The sequence below is a fragment of the Neoarthrinium moseri genome (assembly GCF_022829205.1).
Source record: "Neoarthrinium moseri strain CBS 164.80 chromosome Unknown scaffold2_Wmoseri_CBS_16480, whole genome shotgun sequence".
Taxonomy (NCBI): domain Eukaryota; kingdom Fungi; phylum Ascomycota; class Sordariomycetes; order Amphisphaeriales; family Apiosporaceae; genus Neoarthrinium; species Neoarthrinium moseri.
In genome coordinates this window covers 14,192-34,492 of record NW_026055116.1, presented here as the reverse complement: position 1 = coordinate 34,492, position 20,301 = coordinate 14,192, and the positions used below count along the sequence as shown (strand labels likewise).

The window sequence follows — 20,301 nt, the reverse complement described above, 5'->3', positions numbered from 1 at the left end:
GGACCTGGCAATTTTTACTGGGGCCCTTTTCTGACACTATCCGCCGCGTTGGGATAGCTACCATCAACTGCGCACCCAGCGCGAAAGTCCACGATCCTCCTCTTGGCTCGAGACGGCAGACACGCAGGACGGGGTGTGGCTGCTTACTGGTCCCCAGCTATCTGACTTTCGTAGACGGCGCCGGCGTTCTTCACCAGCGCGCACACTGGTCGGCCAAGGTTTTGCCTTGTTGTTCATTCTACAGCGTTGCCGGCTTGCCGCAATTTTTCTTGGACTGGTTGAAATTCCCAACGATCACATCTGCATCTTCGCTTTCACTTCAACTCGCAAACCCCCCCTTCGTAGTACCGGTTTGCGGTACCGGGGTGGGCCAAGCTACATACAAAATATACACACGTTTATATACAAGATAGACAGACAGGCCAGCCATGTCCAAGCGCACCACATTCACCACCATCTCGCCGCTGCCCCCGGGCGTCACGCGGCAGGGCGTGCTGGACTTCCTGCACAACCACGCCGAGATGATCGACCTGAACCCGCTGGTCATCGAGCGGCATCCCATCCCGCCGCCGGCGCACGCGCCGCCCGAGGAGGCGGCCTGCACCTGGTGGAGCATGACGGACAAGATCAGCTACATGCCGGGCGTCAAGAGCGACCTGACGTACACGGCCGCCTTCCAGGACCGGCCCGACGGCCTGCAGACGCACTGCTACGCGCCCATGGGCACGCACATCCGCGAGCGCTGGAGCCTGGGCGGCACGCTGCCCGGCGAGCCCAAGCAGCCCGTCGAGCTCGGCCTCGGCGCCCCCAGCCAGGGCCTGTACATCCGCGAGGACGTCGAGGTCCGCTGCAACTTCCTCATGGCCGGCTTCGTCAAGAAGACCATCCTCAAGGCCCACGGTGTGCTGGTGGAGCACCTGGCGAGCCGGGTCAAGACGGCCAGCAGCGCCGCGGCGCCGTCGCTGGGCCCGGGCGCAGGCCTCAGTCCCGGGAGCGCGTACCGCGGGGGGACGACCAGCACGCACTCCGGGAGTGGCGCGAGGTCGAGCTCGACGCACGATGAGCGCAGGACCTCGTATTACGGCAGCTCGGGCGCGAGCACGCCGCAGGGCCAGCCAGGAACGGCGTACCACCAGCAGCGGCCGAGCCACGGCCGAGTGCAGGGTTTCTACGGACACCAGAGAGCGGCGGCGAGCGAGACGGGGCTGGAGAATGATTCGGTGCATACGCGGCAGTTGTCCGGGCAGTATCAGCAACCCCACGGACTGACCGGAGGCTGGGGTGCACATCAGCCATACGTGCATGATCCTCATAAACACTATAGCCAGTGTCCGCAGCTGCCGCCCCTGGGTCAGCTCGGGAACGGGCAACACGGCGGCCAAGGCGGCTGGCCGAACGAGAAGCAGGGCCAGGGCCCCAGTGGCCCCGTTGCAGAATTGAGAGGGAGCGAGACGCATGTGGCGGAGTTGCAATAGGGCGGAGTCCCAATGGCGGGTTGAACTGCCGGATGCATCGGGAGCGGAGTTTGGGCGTCGACAAATGGAGGTACAACATACCATAGGCGTAAGGTTACATGGACTAACACGATTGAAGAAGGGGGTGGCTCATTGGGATTCTGCAGTCTTTCTTTTATTTAACTTTAATTTCAACTATGCCCAGAGAAAAGGGGGGATGTATCTGAGGTCAGGGCGAATCACAATGCATAACGAGCTGTCAATCTCAAGACATACGATCACCGCTCATCGTTACAGTTGCAAATTACTATAGGGGACGAATCCAAACCAAATCAGAAAGCATTATGAACTTGAATCAAACAAATCTCCCTGTCCCCAGTCCAGAAATACGTAACCATTCTATACCCGTTTGTTGCCCACCTTGGGGTCCCCCGTCATTAAAATGAAACCTAGTAGTTCATGTCATACATTGGCAATCGCGTGTCTGTCTTCGTGATTTTCTCCTTTTCTTCGTCTGTGCTAGAAGGCATCATCAAAAAATGGCCCGGACGAACAATAATGTCCCAATATCCCCTCGTATGTGAGAACCTCATGGCATATGCGGGTCGACTCGGCATCGTTCTGGGCACATTCTCCCACAGTTGTCTTCCCACCCTGTCCCACTGAAGCCCAGGGCAGCGGGCGGCATGGAGGGTCTTAGAACGCGAGTCCCATGAGCCCAAAGACCATGGCGGCAAGCATGCCGGCCGCGGCGTTGCCCGAGGCGCTGTTGACCTGGACCGGGCCGGTCGGGGAGGCGGTGGGCGTCATGGGCTTGTTGTAGGTGGTGCCGGAGCTGCCGCTGTCGGCGTTGACGGGCGGCGGCGGGACGGGAGCGTTGTTGTTGGTCGGGGGTGCCGCTGGGCCGGTCGAGCCAGGGCAGATCGACGAGGTCAGCGTTGGGAATGTCTGGTTGCCATCAGGTCAGCCAAACTCTCCTCCGAGCCATCCGCTCTCCCTTCATACGCCGATTTGGCCTTGTGGTGCCGATGGGGCTGCTGGCGAGGGAGGGGTGAGACTGCAGAGCGCCCATAAGGTTCCTCGCGGCTTGGGGGGTTGATACATGGCTCATAAGCGGACAGAAACTGCAACGTACCTTGGTAATGGTGCACGGGCAATTGGTCACAGTGATGGTCTGGCCCTTGGTGGCCGGGTACGTGCAGTCGTTGAAGGTATAAGTGGTAGCAGTCGCACAGATGGTAGTCAGCTCCGCGACAACGACTTTGGTAGTGACCGTGGTGTTGTAGTAGGTGTAAGAGACATTGGCGGTGACGGCTGGGTTGGTGCTGATACTCACGGGGGCGATGGTGACTGGCGGAATTGGGGACAGGGTCGAGGTGGTGGCCAGACTCGCGATTACGGTAACAGACCCCATATCCATGCTCGTGGAGGAAGATTGGGCTGAAGCAGCGGCAATGAAGCCGAAGAGAAGAGACTTGGGCTGCATCTTGTTTGTGTTAATAGCTTGCAGAGGGCTCTCCCTTGGTGGTCCCGCTGAAGTGGTTGTAATAGCAGGTATAATAACGAGTGACTAAAGTCAAGTAAGGAGCGACAGGAAGAGAGACGAATAGACAGCTGGAGCCACACAACACCGAGAGGATATATTGGAGTGAAGATTTACAACTCGAGACGAGCAGTACTTCTTAAAGATTCGGGTGTGCGGGTGAGGATCGAGGATGTTTGGAAGTGCTTAACTTGAAAGAATCTGCAATTAGACAGCAAATAACGTTCCAGGTCCAATGAATGTCGCGATAAAAGCCAGGCTTACCAAACAAACCCAGGCACAGAGAGAATAGCTTGCTTTATTTTGGGAATGAAAGGGGGCTGGTCCTGGTGACATATTCATTCCAGGCCAACATACATCGTGCACCGAGGGTCTCACCTATCCAAGACAGTCACGCTTCAACTGCATCCCTACGTTCACCATGGCCAATCGAACACGAGCAAGAGTTCTGGAGCAAGTTTTTGTTTTCCATTCCGAAGTTACGGCGGATGGCGGGAGCCGTCACCCAAGCAGATCGTATATACAGTGCCGGAATTACCGTAGCCATTCCTTGATGATGCCTCCTCCAAGATCGGCAAGAGCTGGCTCATGCCACAGCCGGCCATTCTTAACACAGCTGCTTCTTGACAATGTCGCCGAAATGTTCCAGCCTCGAGATCTCTCATAATTGCTTGTTGATCGACGTCCCCAGATAGCCAATGCGTGGGACACGGAGCGGCTCCGACGAGGCACGTCCTGCGAGTCCGCTCATCCAGTGCCGGCAATATGTTGGCCTCCCCCATCGCAGAGCGGTGAACCGTCCAGTCGGTAAACACATGCCGGCTCCAACCCTCGACAATACTCCGTCGATAAGACTAAAAGGAAAATATTCCACCCATGCCGATCGATAATTCTGCAATTCGAATCGCCGACAGGGTGGTGACTTCTATGCTGGTTTATCATCCTTCCAACGCCACCATGTCCAGGCAGCCGGGAAATTCTTGGCTGTGGTGCAAAAACGAAAACGTGGAAAGATTGTATTAAGTTGATCGAAGATGAACACGCTCAAGAGAACAATGTCGTATGCACAAATAACGGCTGATTGACCGACAGGCGGGCTGTCTGGGGGTATAGCTAAATCAACCGATTTCAAAGTCGAAGAACCAAGCTGAATACGTTGAATGCAGTATGCTGCTGCACCGTGCCAAGGTCAAGATCTTCACTTGCGGTTGGACCGGCTCTGGCTTCGCTCGGGGATGCGACCACCAGGCTGTGTAATCGTGTCAAAGTCGTAGTTCTTCAGCGTGTTCTCGTATTTAGGGTTGCGCAGGAATTTCGGCACCGAGTCCTGTTTGATCAGTTAGTTTCGACTTCATAGGGATCAACGGTCTTCGACCACTTACGCTGGCCATCAACTTGAAAACGGCGTTCTGGGCATCCTCGAAAAGTGCCGTGACTTCGTGCAACGTGTCGATCATGGCGACATCCTGGCCGACGGCCTTTGTCATACGTGTCGCCAGGTTGTTGCGGAGCTGATGATCAATGTTCAGCTCGCAGGGAGAACCGGGGGCGAGGAAGGCGTTGTAGATGCCGTAGGCTTGAGCCATGATTTCCTTGATCCCGTCCATCGACGTGGCATTCGGGTTCTTCTGGGCGGAGCGGATAGCCTGTCGGCAGCTTCGCACGAACTCATCCACGTCCAGGTAGAAGGAAAGATTCTCTTCGCAGTGAGTCTCGCGCAAGTTCTCGCGGAACAGCAGCCTCAGGGCAGCATCGTTAAGGATCTTGTCTAATCGTTGAGTATTCGAGTCTCGGGCGATACCGGGTCGAGATGACACGGTGCTCTCGCTCTCCGAGGTGCGGCCTCGGCCACCGGCGCCGTTGAAAACCTCTCTGCCCCGAGTCGTCATCTGGTAGATCGAGTTCTTGGTAGGTTGGAAAAGAGCGGCAGACGGAGAGGAGGCTATGTAGCCTCGGTCTTGTTGTACCGACTCCATCAGTCCGTATTCGACAAACAGGGAAGCCATCTCGTAGGTCTCTCGGCGGTCTACAGTCGAGGCGCAGTCCATCAACCAGTCGGAACAAGCCTTGCCCGTGAAAGTCTCCTTGTACGTCTTGCCCGTGATCTTACGCTCCACTGCCATCTTGACACCCGTCATGCCGTCGCGGTAGTCACTTAAAGAGTCGGAGTCTGCGGTGCTGACGCTGGACTTCAGGTTGAGGCCGTTGTGACCGCAGAATCTTCTGAAAATCACCTCCATCGTTCCTCTGTCCATAACAATCTTATCCGACTGGGCATCTCGCTCAAGAGTGACCAATTGGCTGACACCCGTCGCCACCAAATCACCAATCTGTCTCTGTTGGATTCCATTGCGCGAGCAGAACTGATCCAGAATAGCGACACCCTTGGATGTTAGTTGCCAGACCGAGCCCTTCATGGTGTAAACCTGCTGCAGCTTGCCATCGGCAGACTCGATGAATCGTGCTTCTACAAACCGCTGACATATTGACCTCGCCATATCCTTGGCCATGGAGAAAGTGGTAGTCGTAGTGGTTGTTACAATACGGGAAGGGTCCTTGGGGTCCGGCATGCGGTTGGACTGCGAAAACTTGAGCGAGCCAAGGTTGTTGATTGCATCTTCCGACAGAAATGTGTGTTCCACTCTGGTCAAGCGAACGCGATGTGCGGAAAGCGGCAGCAAACTGACGATGAGAGTCGAAAACAAGTCCTTGAAGTCCTAGAGAGAAGAAAGATACTGTGAGCAACAGATGTCTCCCGAAAAGCGAGACACGGGGGGAGGAAGGGACGTCATCACGTAGGAGACGAGAAGACCACCACCACCACCACCACCATCCACACAAGCACCCGTCAACCGCAGAGCATGATGTGGACGTCGGTGACGACAGGCAGGGAAATTTTTGTGTTTTGTCTTTTTCCCTCTCTCTATCACAGTTGCTCACTTGCTATGAGGTGACCCTACGTGACCCATATAGAAAAGACAAAAAAAAAAGCAAAGAGGGGATCCCGAGGTAGGAAAGAAAAGCACTTACCCTTGTGAACGGACGGTCGTCGTCCGTCATACGGAGCAACCTCGACGACGTCTGATGCATCTTGTTGTGCGCAACAGGGAGGCGGATGGGCGGTTGAGTGTTTGGGTTTGTCTCGCTGTAGGGGCTGGTGATGGGATCGCCCAGGAGCGAGGACTGGCTGGATCGCTTTGGGTCAAGGTGAGGGCTGAGGAGGGTTGGAGTCGTGGCCGCGGACGAGCTGGTGTTGGTGGGAGAAAGGCGAAAGCGGGGAGACAATTCACCAGCACTGGACGGTGAATCTAGCGCAATGGACAGGCGGTTCTGGCGGCCGAGTCCGAGGGCGGTCGACGAGTTGCGGGGGCGGACGGTGGGCTCTGCAAAGGCCGAAGACGAGGCCGACGACGACGAGTTGGAAAAGGAGCGGGCAAATGCAAATAAACCTCCGGACTTCTGGGAACGGGTCGACGACAGCGACGACGAGATGGTGCTGCTGGTGGATGCAGTGGCGTGGTGTTGACGAAAGTTGTTCAGGGAAGCAATGGGCCCGTCGGGGGAAGCTTCAATGATTCCAGAGCCTCTGTTGGCCGCGCCAGTGGTGGTGGTGGTAGTGGTGGTAGTATTATTAGGAGTAGCAGTACCAGTAGTTAAAGTGGTGGCAGCAGGCGGAGGCGTCGCTTTGACGGGCGGCTGCTGTTGCTGCTGCTGCTGGGCGGGAGCTGGTCCTAGTCGGCCAGGAGAGGACGGCGCGGCTTTATTCCTCGTCGAGCCCACGTTGTTTGCGTTGGACAATGCGGTGCTGGTATTGGCGCTGGTGCTGGTTCTGGAACTGGTTCTGGTGCTGGTGCTGGTGCTGGTGCTGGTGCTGGTGTTGGTGCTAGTCGGAGTCGGCGTCGGCTGGTTTTGCTGAGCAGCCATCTAACTGGGTTTCAGTAGGAATTTGTCAGTTCAAACCAGCCCAGGCCCATAGTCCTGATTCAAATAGGGACTTTCAAAGAGGAAAAGGGCTTGCGGCAAGGAAGCAGAAAAAAAAGAGGGGGTCGCTTTTTTTGGGGCCTGGGTCCTGGACATTTGATGGGTGCGGGTCGCCATGTGGTTAGGAAGGAGGAGTGAATCGAAGTCAGGCTTATAAGCCGGGGGGGCCCCTGGGCGGCCAGGAGGCATTACGCGATCATGTACTCGGTACTCAGCGCGACACCATGTACAAGCCTACAGGGTTGCAGGGGGAGCACCAGCCCATGCCGTCTTGGGGGGTCAGGGTACCACTGTGGTATGGTGTTCCAGTGGGGAGGGGGGTGAGGAGGGTATCCATCTAGAGACAGGCCCCGGGCTGCGTCTAGCTAGTTACCTGGCCTTGGGATGATGGACGCAGGACAAGCACGTCCCCCTCTCCCCCTTGGGTTGCAGCCGAACAAACTGCCTGCCGCGAGAGACTCGTTCGTTGGTAAAACGCAAAAAGGCCGAGAGACACGCGCAATGCGCCGCACGGGCGGTTACAGAAACCAAATACCTCACTGGCGTACACACACATGCACATATACATATATACATACATGGGCGTCGGCGTGGAGGGCAAGGCCACGTTCTTCCGTGCATGGCTGCTTTCGGAGGACCTCTACATAGTACACATGCGACGGGGATTACATATGGGACGGACGGTTGTGGTGCGGCAGACGTTGGGTGGTGTGTGAAAGTGCCATGTGTCTTGGGGAGGAGAAAATCTGCATGCAACGCTAATAACTCATCCACGCGGTGCTCCATGCTCGTTCCCATCGATCCAATCTCTGAGCAATTTACGGTGGCCGAAAAGCAACTGAAGGTACTGCCTGACCAGTCGCACTGTGGTCCATACATCGCACTGGACAGACATGCCTAACAAGCCATGATCCGGCTGGCAACGGAACGGCCTCCTGTCCAGTGCTGCTGCTTGTTCAAAGGTTGCCCGAGGTTCCAACTGCCTGCCACCAGGAATGTGTGCGCGCCACGGAAGACCGACATTCCACTCCCAAGGCGATCGTACAGTATCACTAATCAACAGCAGCACTAGTGGGCGGTCGTAGCCAACATCAGTTAACTCACCCGCACATTCGAGACATGGCTGGTAGTTACATAACTAACTATATATGGCTCATCGCGACGAGCCTCTGCCGTTCTCGAGAAAGCCGTCTTCGCCCCTCCACTGTTCGCCTCTCGGCTTCCATGACGAACTATCTCACCCGACAGTTGGCGGATGGCCCAGCGGAATGCCTACATATGGAGCCAAGCTCGTCGCCGTGACCGTCACCTCCGCGCTGAATCGATTGACGATGGTGCGATTGGGGGTAAGAATTTATAGTAACGCGGGTGCAGGGTCATCTCACACAGGCTTATGTTATCCAACACGCAGGGCCCAATGGCCGATGTCCAGACTCCCGAGAGCTGCGTACCCATGTGCTCACCTCCAGCACCTCATCTCGGTGTCACTGGCACACAGGAGCTAGACTTGGACTACATGGCAGCTGTGAAACCCGTAAACATGTATGCCACATTCGTGAAACCTCCTATAGCGGACTGGCTTGGACGTCTGTCGTTCTCCGCGCCGACCGGATCAGAGGCCAACTGCGCTGTCGCCGGCAACAGACGGGACAGGCAAGACCGTCGGAGCAAACGCTGTTTGTTCGTCAGTTATCAGACGGCCAGAATGATGTGTCAGCCGCCATCTTGAGGAGAGCGATCATTGTGCACCGTACGGAACTACTGCACAGCAGTTCGGTAGCAAGAATGGCTGAGAACATGGCCCCAGTGCGGGACGGGGACACGGCTCACGAAGCGCCGATAGGAGTTCTGCACTGTAAGTACGGTGCAACAACGATGGATGGCGACCACATGGATGTTGGGACACCCTCCTACGAACTAGGGATCGAATTCGCTTCGCGCAAAGCCAGCCCTGCTTCCCATGCTCCCATGCATTGCTACCGATGGTGCTAGAGGGCGAAGGCGCCCACTTGGATGTAACCGTAGGCATGGGTCGGCCGCTGCGGTCCTCAGCCTTTAGTCATGCCATGTCCACTGCCATGCTCACACGCCGTCAGCACGATTCGCCAGGCCGTCAGATCTGCGCGTGGCTTCAGGGATCATTCCCACAGAACCCAGGCTCTTTCTGGCATGGCCCTCTGCCTCCGGCTCAACTAGTTGTCCGCCGCATCCACAGGCCTCGGGTCCACATCTCATGGGTCTGTCGACGGGGCCTTTCGCCCAGGTCCACCACCATTTTCGTTTAGCACAAGCAAAGGGCTCCAGCCGGCTTCCCCTTCACGGCGACGCCGCAGCTGCCCGTCTGACGAAATTGCATTGGCTCATTATTCCCGACCCTGTCTGGCCTCTGCCCCATGCTGAGCGGCAGACGTCAGTGAGTGAAGATGGGATCAATCACTGGCCATGGGGCTGGTAGTAGATCATTGCGAAAGAGTGCGCGTCACCGCCTGCGTCCGGATGCGCGCGGGACTGGGCTCTTTATCGGAGAGGCACCGCAGCGCAGCAACTACAGGAAACTAACTTGTACTATGGTATGTGCCTGCAGCAGCATACTGGTGCTGTGACACAGCATGATGGGTTGAGCATGCTGGGGTTTGCTGCATTTAGTATTGCCGCGAGCAGACGTGTGGCCCAGTAAGAACTCGCCCATGCGCAAGTGCCATGCGAACGGTGCCAGGCAAGGTTTGCTGACGGCCAATCGTGGGAATGGTCTCTCAGTTACATAGTACTGCTGATCCCACCTCGGAGGCGGGATATGAACCTGACCACGCCCGGCCGCGGCACCAACAGCGGGTGAGAACGGCCTTTGATGCGGCTCCATCGCGGTTGGTATCAGTGGCCCTGTTGCTACGTACTGTAGTAGATATCAGGAGAACATGCCATTGTCGACATCGATGTAGGTGCACTGCAAATGCCGAATTCAAGGGTTCCTGTTTGGGAGGGTTGTATGTGCACACTCCACATGTTGATGTGATGGAAAATCGGATGCAGGAAGCGTTGCCACCGCCGAGGCAACAATTCCATCTGCTCGTAGGCCTTTCTAAATCTAGCGACTATGCTGAAGATCGGTGACGCCTCCTCAAGCCACATGGCCAAAGGTCAACCCCTAGGCCGCACTTGAACAGTCTGTGTGTCAAAGGCGGTCGAGATGGTATCGTGGACTATTGCTAGCCTCTCACGGAAATCGTTCCGTGTCTATACTTCGATCAAAGGACTATGTCATGCCTGTCCAGAAGCGCCGTACTGCGCCCAGGGAAACCCGAACCAATTCCGCGGCGAGCAATTGACTCAAAAGACAACGGCACCTAAAGCCGGCGTCAGCGTCGCCAACTTCCCCAGTTTCAAGCTATCCGCACGGTGGGGCGGCTTATTTTTATGGGGGGCTCTTCCGGCGGCTTTCGAGTGCTTCTAGCGCTTCTGGAAATGCTCGAGTATCAAAAGCGTCGAGAGGCATTGGGGCGCAGCAAAAAGCAAACAGGACGGCTGGACTACGATGGAGTACTTGCATCCATGTCTCAGATAACCGAAAGATGGGAGCTTTGTCTAATGCGTCACGATTCGCGATCTCTACTCTCTTGACGCCTAACGTTTCGTGGACGGGATCATACGCTGATACGTACGTAATTACCAGCGACGTCAACTTTGGCCACTTTCCAGATGGGGACCTGGGCAGCTCTGATCGAGAGCCGACCAATGAAGTAGATATTCAACTTGACACAAGTACAGATGATTTCTTTCCAAAAAGATGGCAAGCACTTGTCGCTTAGAGGAACACGCTGGCTCAATATCGTTCACCGATAGTCTGATGGCAATGCCTTCTGATACATATCATGCCATGGTTCCTGATCGCTGACCCGGCGGCAGTCCTGGCTGGCGGGCGGGCGGGCGGACCCTTTTTCGGGATTTGAGTGAAACTGACAGGGTCTCCTCGTGGCCGGCTGGTTCTTCTGGGCATCTCCATTATGATACGATCCCAGCATCTCACATGCAGAAAGAAACTTGCTCATCTCGCCGCCTTCCTTTTCATCTCAGCCCCAAATGCAAACTGTCTGGCTTCAGCGCCGGTTTCACCTCAATCACCACAGCCAATTCATTGGGTGGCTTAAACGCATGATTGTCAACACGTGTAAAGCTGTCTTCGTTCGTCTGCCGTGCTTGCCACGTAACCAAACAACAGGTATCGCCCGGAACCCTTCCGGTCCTTCAATGCAAGGTGGCATCAATAGCGGGAGATGTATACTTACAGTGGTAAGATCCAGGGTGTTTCGCCGAGAATGCTTACAGATGCACCTCGGGGTCTTCATGTAGGCTTGGCAACTTGATGCTTTACACGGCATCCGCAAAGCAAAGCGAGCCATCAGTGTTCGCCTTCTCAGACAGTCATACAATACATGCCCAATGGTTTCTAGTCGCCGGGTTACCAGACAAGATGAGGACTAGTCACTTACACACCGTGTCTACTTGCGTAGGTCTTTAGACACCTAGTCTGCAGCGCCGCATATGTATATGCAGAGCGTGGGACCATTGTCAAAGAGTATCTCGCACGATCCGGCATTACTGTGGGTTATGTAAAACAACAATATCTAGGCGTGACGCGGCGTGGCTCATCTAGGTCTTGTTGTTCAGGCTGCAGTGCAGCTGCCTGTCTGTCTGTCAGCTTCTCCTTGGTCAATTGCCAACCACCTAAAATTCCAACGTCCCTAGCAAGCGGTGTCATCAGCGTAGCATGGTACTCTGCAAGTAGGCGTGGGTACCAGACTAAATCACCCAAGTTTGTCACTTGTTGCCGATCCGGGCGCCTCGAAAGTCAGATCTGAACCCAAGCTCTATTCCGGCAGCGAGTGATGCATACCCTAGGCTTGTTCGGTCTTCCTGAATACCCAGTTCGGGGTTCTTTATGAGGTCGCCATGCATTCAGCTATAAGTGATCAACAGCATACAGGCTTTACTCGGCTTAGGCTGCCTACTATCTGCACCTTACCGCACCAGCTCTGATTGACTCGGAGCTCGCGGGATCGGAATACCAGGCGGGCGGTCGGCTCGCATCATTAGACCCATTCATTCAGTTCCGCCGGCATTGGCTACTTATAGTACGGCAGACCGTGTCACACTAGCATGATACTAGGAGTAAGTCGACTAGAAACCTCAGAAGTCGTGCGATTTTTGGTGGGTTGCCTAGGAAATAGCGAAAGGATTTTGGCAGCGAACTAATCCATGTCCCAAGGCTGCCACGTGGGAAGTAAGCCACATCCCCAGTTACGGGCTATTTTTTTTCGAGGGATCGGCAGCAGCGTCTTCCTGGCGCAACACCAATGAGCGGGCTCTCGACGGAGTACACGGTACAAAGACATTGCGCCATGAGCAGCATCACCGCTCCTCTCGTGAGAGAGACACCTTCCCGCATGTAGCTTATCACAAGATGTCACGAACTCACGCACCCCCTGGCAAGGAAGACCATGGGTCTACCGAAAGTTAACAACCATATTGTATCTTCTGAGGTTTCAGCCACGCAAATAAAATTCGCCAGAGACATTTACCGGCTGTGCAGCGGATACCCACAGAGAACAAAAACCGTTTAACCCAGGTGTTTGGAAATTTTGTCCCACTGACCCCTCAGCGCCGCTTGACAGGTCGATGCAAGGAGTGCGGTTATGGTAACCTGGCACCCGATGCTCACCAAATCAAATTGACTTTGCCAACAAGCTTGGGTGCGTGCTGGTTATCAAGTCCATCACAGAGTGTGCGTCGTAAGCGTATAAGATTCGTCAGAGAGATCATACATGCTAGAGACCAAAACGGCAGAACAACGATTAGAGTTTGGCGATCGTCTCTGGTTGAATGTCTAGATACAGTACCACTTGTCCTGCCATGCATTCTCCGCAGTGTCAAAAGCATAAGCATCGGGTAACATTGGGGAGTTCACCAGCCGCAAGAGGCTGGGCGATCTCTCACGTGTGCACACTACTGTACCTAGCAGTCCAGCACAATCACTAGTAATTAGTGGTTGAGCAATCTCTGTTCACTGGTTGAAGAATCTGCCACATGTGGGTGGATCCCTTGGGAATTTCTATATACCGTAAGCCACTTGGCCACGTCCCACAGTTGTCGTACGACTGATGCTTCCGACCCTTTTTTGCGAGCTTCTGTACGGAGTATTCATCTCGTGACCGCCACGCGTAGCCACACCGAGAAATTACAAGCCTGTCATCGCGCGACGCTGATCACTCCCGGTTTCCCCCTATCTTTCTTCTGGTTCTGCTCGCCTTCTAGAAGGGCCGCCGGGGCCTTCTGAAACCGTGCATCCAAGCGAGGATCACGGACTAGCTCGTGCTGCCGACTCACCAAGAGTCGCGGATGGGGACTTTTCAATCCAGGGCTTCCTGGTCAGATGTAAGAGATTTCGGTCTCTGACCAAACAGGAAGTCTTCTAGAATGAAACGATGTCCACCTGGCTGTTTCTTTCCGCTCAGGACGCCCGCCACAATTGAGGTGCAGGGTTTCGGGCATACTCACGATATTGGTATGCAGTACTGAATACTTTGGCCCCGAATACGCCTTAACTTAGCGCGTTCAATGCGCAATTCTAACCTGTACCAAAGACATCGGTCGCTGCGTCAGGTATCAGCCCAGTGGGCCCAGACACTTGGCGGTTAGCTTGATAAATTAAATAATCGGCTGTTCTGCGTGGGCGCAGTCCGGGTAACTGGTTTCATCCTATACGACGACATGTTGCTCGGATCATATTAGGTCGCGACCGAGATGCCGTTGGAAGCTAAAACTACGCGCGCAAGTCGATGATTTGGTGGTAAATTAGAGCTGGACGCATGTTGGCTCTGTCACGAACGACAAAAACGGCCCAACGGAGCGTGATCCCTGTTGGCCACGTTGCAAAGACCAACCAAGATCAACATCGCAATATGCTAGGACATGGGGCTAGGCCATGTGGCTACCCAGCCCCCCAAGCAGGTAGACCGTGGAAATTTGCCGTGAAGTCTGAGGGTTTGATTGAGCCCTACAGTCGGACCATGATGTCGGACATAATAAAGTAACCAGGCGATCAACCCACAGCTTCGTACGGGCAATAGATAACACCCATATGTCCCAGAGGGCCTTGCAGATAATGATGCAGCATTCACTAACCAAGGTTACGCAGTAGGGTCGCGGTAATAAGGCGGTTATCACCCACAGATCAGCTTAGTGAGCTATGTGCTCTCTTAAGGCAGGCCAATGAACTCTCGATTCGCATGCCAAAGTCCGGTTGTCAGATTGTACGTACCGCATCTCGAGCTCCAATCAACGACTCACCGCCATTGCTTTCAGCTCAGTACCCAATACCAGGGCTGCGAGGAACTTTGATCACTGAAGATCAGACACTAAGACCGTTCCGGCGGCGCGATAATCTAAGACTGACTCAAGCTGAGCATGGCATCCCAGCCAACTGTAATCGTCCTATCAGCACAATGTACATCACCATCGAAAACGGGGCCGGCAACGGTCTCGAGCGGCTCTAGCAAAACTTCCCACGTGGCTATGGAGCTTCCGGGAACGCCAGGGAGTCTCACTCGCGTGTGGTAAATTCCCGAGAATCGTCAAACTGATCACAGGGCCAACCGAGACGGCGTGGTGCATCATCACTTGCTAGACTGCTTCGTCGCAAGTCCTGGCCAACGCTAACGACCGTAGATCCCTAGTATCCTACCGCTATAGCAAAAGAACCGTGCTCATATATGAGACCAATCATGGCCACTTCACGGGGACTAGATCGACTTTGACTTATCTGTGTGAAAAGGAACATTGGCCCGCGTCCCCGAATGGAAAAGGGGCGCGGGAGGGAGATTCGGATCCAAATTCGGAAATGACTTCTCGGCCGATACACGTGCTGTGGTGTTTCGGGCGGCGGTAAAATATCCAGTGGACCGGACCGGTCACTGCAGCTTCCCTTCACCAAAATGATATAGGACCCAAGACTTCAGTGGTAACGGGTCTTATAGCCGGTTGGTGCAACCAATGATCTGCGACCGAGGCCGACCTGTATCCGATGCCTTGCCACAAAAGTGAAGGTGAAGTCATGTCTCGCAATGTTCTCGGGACCACGCTGCGAAGGAGCGGTAACATACGTTGTGCAACCGTCAATGGATCACCCTTTTTCCAACAAGGTGCTTGTGTTCCTGTGATATATGCGTCTAGTGCATGACGACTGATAATCATTCAGCCAGCTGGTAAGCATTATACCGGTCTAGCTCTGTTCTCAACGTTCTAGACGTTCTCGGCCATGTTCGACAATTGTGATGTTGTCGAACTTTGGAAGGGTGTAAGTGTGGCCTCGGAACGACACCTCGAACTGATACCTCGGAACGAGGCAGGAGTCTCAGCCTCTGAGACGATGTTGAGAGGAGATTCGTTAGCTACTGGTAATTCATAGCAAACCTGGTAAAAAGAGTGGCTATAAGAGTAAGAACTCTTTTTGGGGGGATAACGGGCGTAAGTGTGTTTATAGAGTTTACCGAGCCGTCACCATTGAGGATAGTCTACCCTTCGCGTAAGACTCTTGCTTTCACTCCATCCCAGAGGGTGTTCAGCTTAAAATGGCCATGCACATCTTAGCTGAAGTAGAGTTCAACGTGGATGCAAGATGTGCTAGTAACCGGCAACCATCAGCGGTTCTCCCTGCGCGACCCCGGATTTCAAAGGGGGCGTTTACCACGGTCCTTTGTCGTCAGCCTTACGGAAGCAAGATCCGCTCCCAAGCCCAGCAACTGGGGCCGAATTCATACGCAACTCGCCGCATCATTGCCCCGATATACAGCCACATGCAACGGCAACCCCGGGGAGCTCCAGGGCGGTCCTCCCGACTTGTTGTCACAGTCCCGAAAGCCAGCCATAGGTTGTCATCCGGTAGACCCTTCGAGACCCCTGTATTCTTCATGTTCAAGATAGCTTAGACCTTACCCTTTCCAAGAGTAGCACTCTTGAATAGTAGCACTATTGATTCTCCCAGCCTGCCGTATCGTCGTGCCTTACAGCTTTTGGAAGTGTGAAGGGCATCTGAGACCGAAGTCATGACTTTCGGGGCTTCTCTCTCCCTGCTACCTCACTGTAATTCATGATTCGAATCGGTTTCTCAAGGTATCGCTCTCAATTGCACCGAATATCTCTCGGCCTGTGGAGCCACATAATGTACCAGTAAGAGAGCCTGCCTGTTTAGATATCATATTCAATGATTGTCATGCAGTATAGCAACCCTCCAGGTTTATGCCTTACCGATCCTCAACCTTCGAGCACCTGGATATGCAGGGACTTCGTTTACCCAACATCGGGTACCACTGACTCGGTCTCATTACTATGGTAGATTCGGAAGAGGGCTGTTGGGGCAGCTTGAGCTGGGCTGAGAAATGCAGCCCAGTAGGGCGGTCCGGGGAAGTCCATATTATAAATCGGCATATCCCATGCGTCATCGAGGCTTGATAAGCCATGTACTTAGACCATCTTCGGCGAGGGAGATCCAGGGAGGTAGAAACCTTATGCAAAACCTTATTACGAGAGCCCTTGGAGCCGATTGGTGCTTCGAGCTTCATGTTTACTCACGAGCCGAGGCTTGCTGTGAGTGTTGCTAAATACAACGTTTAGAGCCATATCTTCATCTGTCGATATCCCTACTGGGCGCCTTATAGCGTGAACTCAGACATTGCTGAACGGGTACACATAGACTATCGAAGTACTCCCCTGGAAACAGTTACAGCACCCCGAGGTAGCTACCCACCTGAATCAGAAGGTTCACCAGAACGTCTGTTTCCTGACAAAGGCTGTCTATAAGTCGCCAAGCCCGGCTCTACAGAATAGTTAATGGTCAACCTACTAAGCGATTGGTCAGCCTACTAAGCTCTTGGCCACGATAATATCATTGATTCTGAGGAAATAGCTAAGTTTCACAGTGCAGAATATTGCAACATGAATCGCACCTGGAAGCGGAAATAATCCGAACAGTGGACTCGCTGTCTCTAGCAATAATTCAGGAGGACGAGGGATGGAGCTTGACAGGATCGACTGCCATTGAATCGACGATCGCAAGCTTCAGTAAAGCAGCAATGGATAACCAGAAAAGCCTGTCCAGCATATTTGACTCATGAAATCGATAATTGTTCAAAAGGTTCATTCTATTTATGTGTTACAGACTGGCATAGCAAGAGGAGTATCATTAAACAAGTGCTGACTATGCTGACTCTAACGCGGCAACGGGTTTAGGAACGAGCCAGTTTATCATCGGCGATTAACCCCGATATCTGACATGAGTGGTAGGTTTATCGAACCCTGGATCTATGATGTTCATCTATACCCCTAAGTAGCCATTGTCACTTCGACAGCCCCTGGTTATAACCTTGGCACCGGATACCAGATATAAACCCATTGCACCATGAACAGGTCCGTGTGGATATCATCTCAAACAGAAAACCTATTGCGTAATACCAAGAGATCCTTTTCAGATGCAAATAAAGAACTGCGGTCCAGGACAAACTTTACTCGGTTCTCTTCCTAGGCGTAGGGATACAATACCAGCACAGGACCATGAGTGCACAAAGGCCAATGACGATGGGATGTAGGACAAAAGTACCCACTACCTGGGCGAGGATACCTGTTGTAAAAGGAGCAACTGCACCTCCCGAGCTTCCAAACGCACTGATGAGCGCCAGGCCGCTGGATTGGTCCTTCCTCGGCAGATTCCTCGTAAATACAACTGCTGCCGCTGGCCAAACTGGACCTAGCAAGAGACCAATGATGGCTACCGCGACTGCGTTTCCGACGATATTTGGCACTAGCCAGACGAGGAGCTCGAATATCCCGGATCCTACCACGACTCCATAGACGAATCGTTTCTCTCCAATCTTTGACCCGAGGGGGGAAAGAAAGAACCGGCCTAGGGTAATGCCAGCCCAGAAACCTGAAGTAACATATCCGACCTGAGATGGGTCGCCATTTCTCGCACTGATCAAGAAAGAAATAACCCAGCCGGAGATGGATACTTCTGCGCCTTGGTAGGCAAATATGAAGACAGCGCCAATAAGTACGACTCGGTTTCTGAACGTTGAGAGCATGGCTTTTCGTTGCCGTGTTCTAGGTTGACCATTGTCCACAGGCGCCGCCTCGCTGTGAGACTCCTGCTCGTAATTCCAGAAGGACCAGGTAGCAAAGAACAGATTGAAGACAGCGATTCCCATAGTGATGAGGTAGTACCGACTCCAGACGATATGGCCCGTGGAGGCCATGCTCGTCGCAATCAGCGGCCCGATGGTGCCACCGATGCCGTAGGATCCATGGACCGCCCCTAACGCTGTTGCCGCTTCCTTGAGATTGGCAAGGAAAACATTGGCAACGGCAACAGTGATGGCGAATCCGAACCCGACCAGGAAGAAGGAGATGACGACTACAGGAATAGGTGCCGTGCACACGATGGGTATGTACCCAGCGATGAACAACAGCATACTCAGTCCGAACAATCTGGCTCTTCCCAGACGAGCTTCCAGGCCGGCAATGCACGGTGCTGCCGTGATGAAGCCCAGAGCAACGCCGACAAAGATGAGAGAGACGACGCCGTAGCCGATGTCGTAATGCCTGTGCTTCATAAGCTCTACTGGTCGATCCGTTGCGCGACGGAGGTTGCTTACGTTTCCATATAGGGAATTAGAGCGCCGGCGGCAGAATCGTTGAGGCCACCCAGGAAGTTCATACAGCAGCAGGCGGCAAGTCGAAACTTGTTTTTCTGAGGGCTGAATATGCTCGGTAGGACCTCAACGGCGTCCCCATCTGCGGCTGGGGTGGTAGGCCGGCTCATCTCGAGGTCAGGGGTGGCCCGGCCCGGGAGACGGGAGAGGCCTGCAAGCTCGATGGGATCATCTTGGGGAACGGCAGGATAGTTACGAGAAACAACTCGCTCAGGCGGATTCGGGAGTTTACTATGGTGGGATTCTACCCGCACCAGAGAGTTGAGCATGACAGCTTCCATCTTGATCGGTTTTAATGTCACGAGCGACCCGTTAAGAAAAGGTTGGAAATAGAGAGCAGAGCTTATAAATAGCTAGATGCGCATGATCTAGCAATAGGGCAGGGACTTCGGGAGCTCGCCTCGACTTACGAGAAACAGCGAGAGAAAGGCCATGTGTGACAGACAGGCAAGCACGGTTCACGATGCTATGACATCGAGAACCGGAGGAGAATTTGTAATCCTTGAGCAGCTAACATAGGCGGTCTACCAATTGGCATTAACAATCTGGGGCTGTCTACACAATGACGCTTCCCCACCTCGGTGACGGAGCAGTTGAGACATTTGAGTGCGACGGGTGAGGGGGTAGTCCATCCAGTGCCAGCCGGGCGGAGACTCCGCCTGCTGCATAGGCTCGACATACAAGTTGGCTGCAGTTTCAAGTTCCGATATCCGGGAACTATAGCGCAAGTCGAGGTAAGGGTTGGGCGCGGATACACTCAGAAGCCATGACTCTAAGCATCAATTACTGGGAGCGCAGGTGGCGAGATTATCAGAGCGAACCTCAGCTAAACCAACAACAGCAACTCCGCAGAGTAGCCATGGCCGAAGATCAACCTTCCTTCGAGATGGTTGGCCATTGAGCAAGTAAGCACTCGAGGTTTAGTCTCATGAATGCCACCACGTATCAGGAGCGGTCTAACCTCACAACCTACCCCGGAAAATGGGGCTAGTGCAACCAATAAGCTATACCACCCAATTTGGGTATCAGTCGTCGACCGTACTGTTGTAGACTATCTCCTCAGCTTTGAAGCCTTGCCTCCGTGTCAGCGTTTTGGGATTCCAACGGTGTACGCCTTATGAGCCACAAGTGCTTGGAGCCAGGCAATAAAAGCGTTCAGTGCATGGTTTTACGGTCTTTTTCTTTTTTTCCCTTTTTTTATTAATTATTTTATAATTCCATGTAAAAACCAACAATTGAGAACAGTCAAAACAATATACCAGCAGATAAAAGATAATTGCTCATCAATCTTGCGTCAGTGTTGGTCAGACTTTACAACATCATGTCGGACTGGTACAGTGCAGCTTGATAGGGTATCAGAGCCTTCGCCCAACGCAAAACGAGATGAGATCACATTTTGGGCTCGGGCACAAGACTGCAGAACGGCTAGCCTCTGTTTCTCGAGAAGCACAAAAGCGGTTGCAAACCAATATTTATTCCTCGATTTACCTCTCCAAATCTGCTGCTCAGACAACATCTCGGGCAGGAACCGGGATAACCACGGCGAAACTTCTCGTGCGAAAATTCC

At 53.8% G+C, this 20,301-nt stretch overlaps 5 protein-coding genes across 5 annotated transcripts; 2 read left to right on the top strand and 3 right to left on the bottom strand.

Annotated features, from left to right (window-relative positions):
• Window positions 1-428: 428 nt before the first annotated feature.
• JN550_000750 (uncharacterized protein) lies at window positions 429-1,475 on the top strand (the record flags this gene model as incomplete). Its single annotated transcript, XM_049319358.1, has 1 exon — window positions 429-1,475. One exon carries the CDS (start codon window positions 429-431, stop codon window positions 1,473-1,475), a length of 1,047 nt encoding a protein of 348 aa, XP_049176656.1.
• Window positions 1,476-2,150: 675 nt separating this feature from the next.
• Window positions 2,151-2,940, bottom strand: JN550_000749 (uncharacterized protein; the record flags this gene model as incomplete). The annotated part of the gene is made up of 2 exons (XM_049319348.1): window positions 2,151-2,402; window positions 2,590-2,940. The coding sequence occupies 2 exons, from the start codon at window positions 2,938-2,940 to the stop codon at window positions 2,151-2,153; spliced, it is 603 nt and encodes a 200-aa protein (XP_049176655.1).
• A 1,255-nt stretch (window positions 2,941-4,195) lies between these two features.
• Window positions 4,196-6,921, bottom strand: JN550_000748 (uncharacterized protein; the record flags this gene model as incomplete). Its single annotated transcript, XM_049319337.1, has 3 exons — window positions 4,196-4,324; window positions 4,380-5,714; window positions 6,028-6,921. The coding sequence occupies 3 exons, from the start codon at window positions 6,919-6,921 to the stop codon at window positions 4,196-4,198; spliced, it is 2,358 nt and encodes a 785-aa protein (XP_049176654.1).
• Window positions 6,922-8,126: 1,205 nt separating this feature from the next.
• Window positions 8,127-9,433, top strand: JN550_000747 (uncharacterized protein; the record flags this gene model as incomplete). The annotated part of the gene is made up of 4 exons (XM_049319326.1): window positions 8,127-8,324; window positions 8,390-8,608; window positions 8,668-8,833; window positions 9,075-9,433. The coding sequence occupies 4 exons, from the start codon at window positions 8,127-8,129 to the stop codon at window positions 9,431-9,433; spliced, it is 942 nt and encodes a 313-aa protein (XP_049176653.1).
• Window positions 9,434-17,531: 8,098 nt separating this feature from the next.
• Window positions 17,532-19,015, bottom strand: JN550_000746 (uncharacterized protein; the record flags this gene model as incomplete). The annotated part of the gene is made up of 2 exons (XM_049319315.1): window positions 17,532-18,624; window positions 18,678-19,015. The coding sequence occupies 2 exons, from the start codon at window positions 19,013-19,015 to the stop codon at window positions 17,532-17,534; spliced, it is 1,431 nt and encodes a 476-aa protein (XP_049176652.1).
• Between the last annotated feature and the right edge of the window lie 1,286 nt (window positions 19,016-20,301).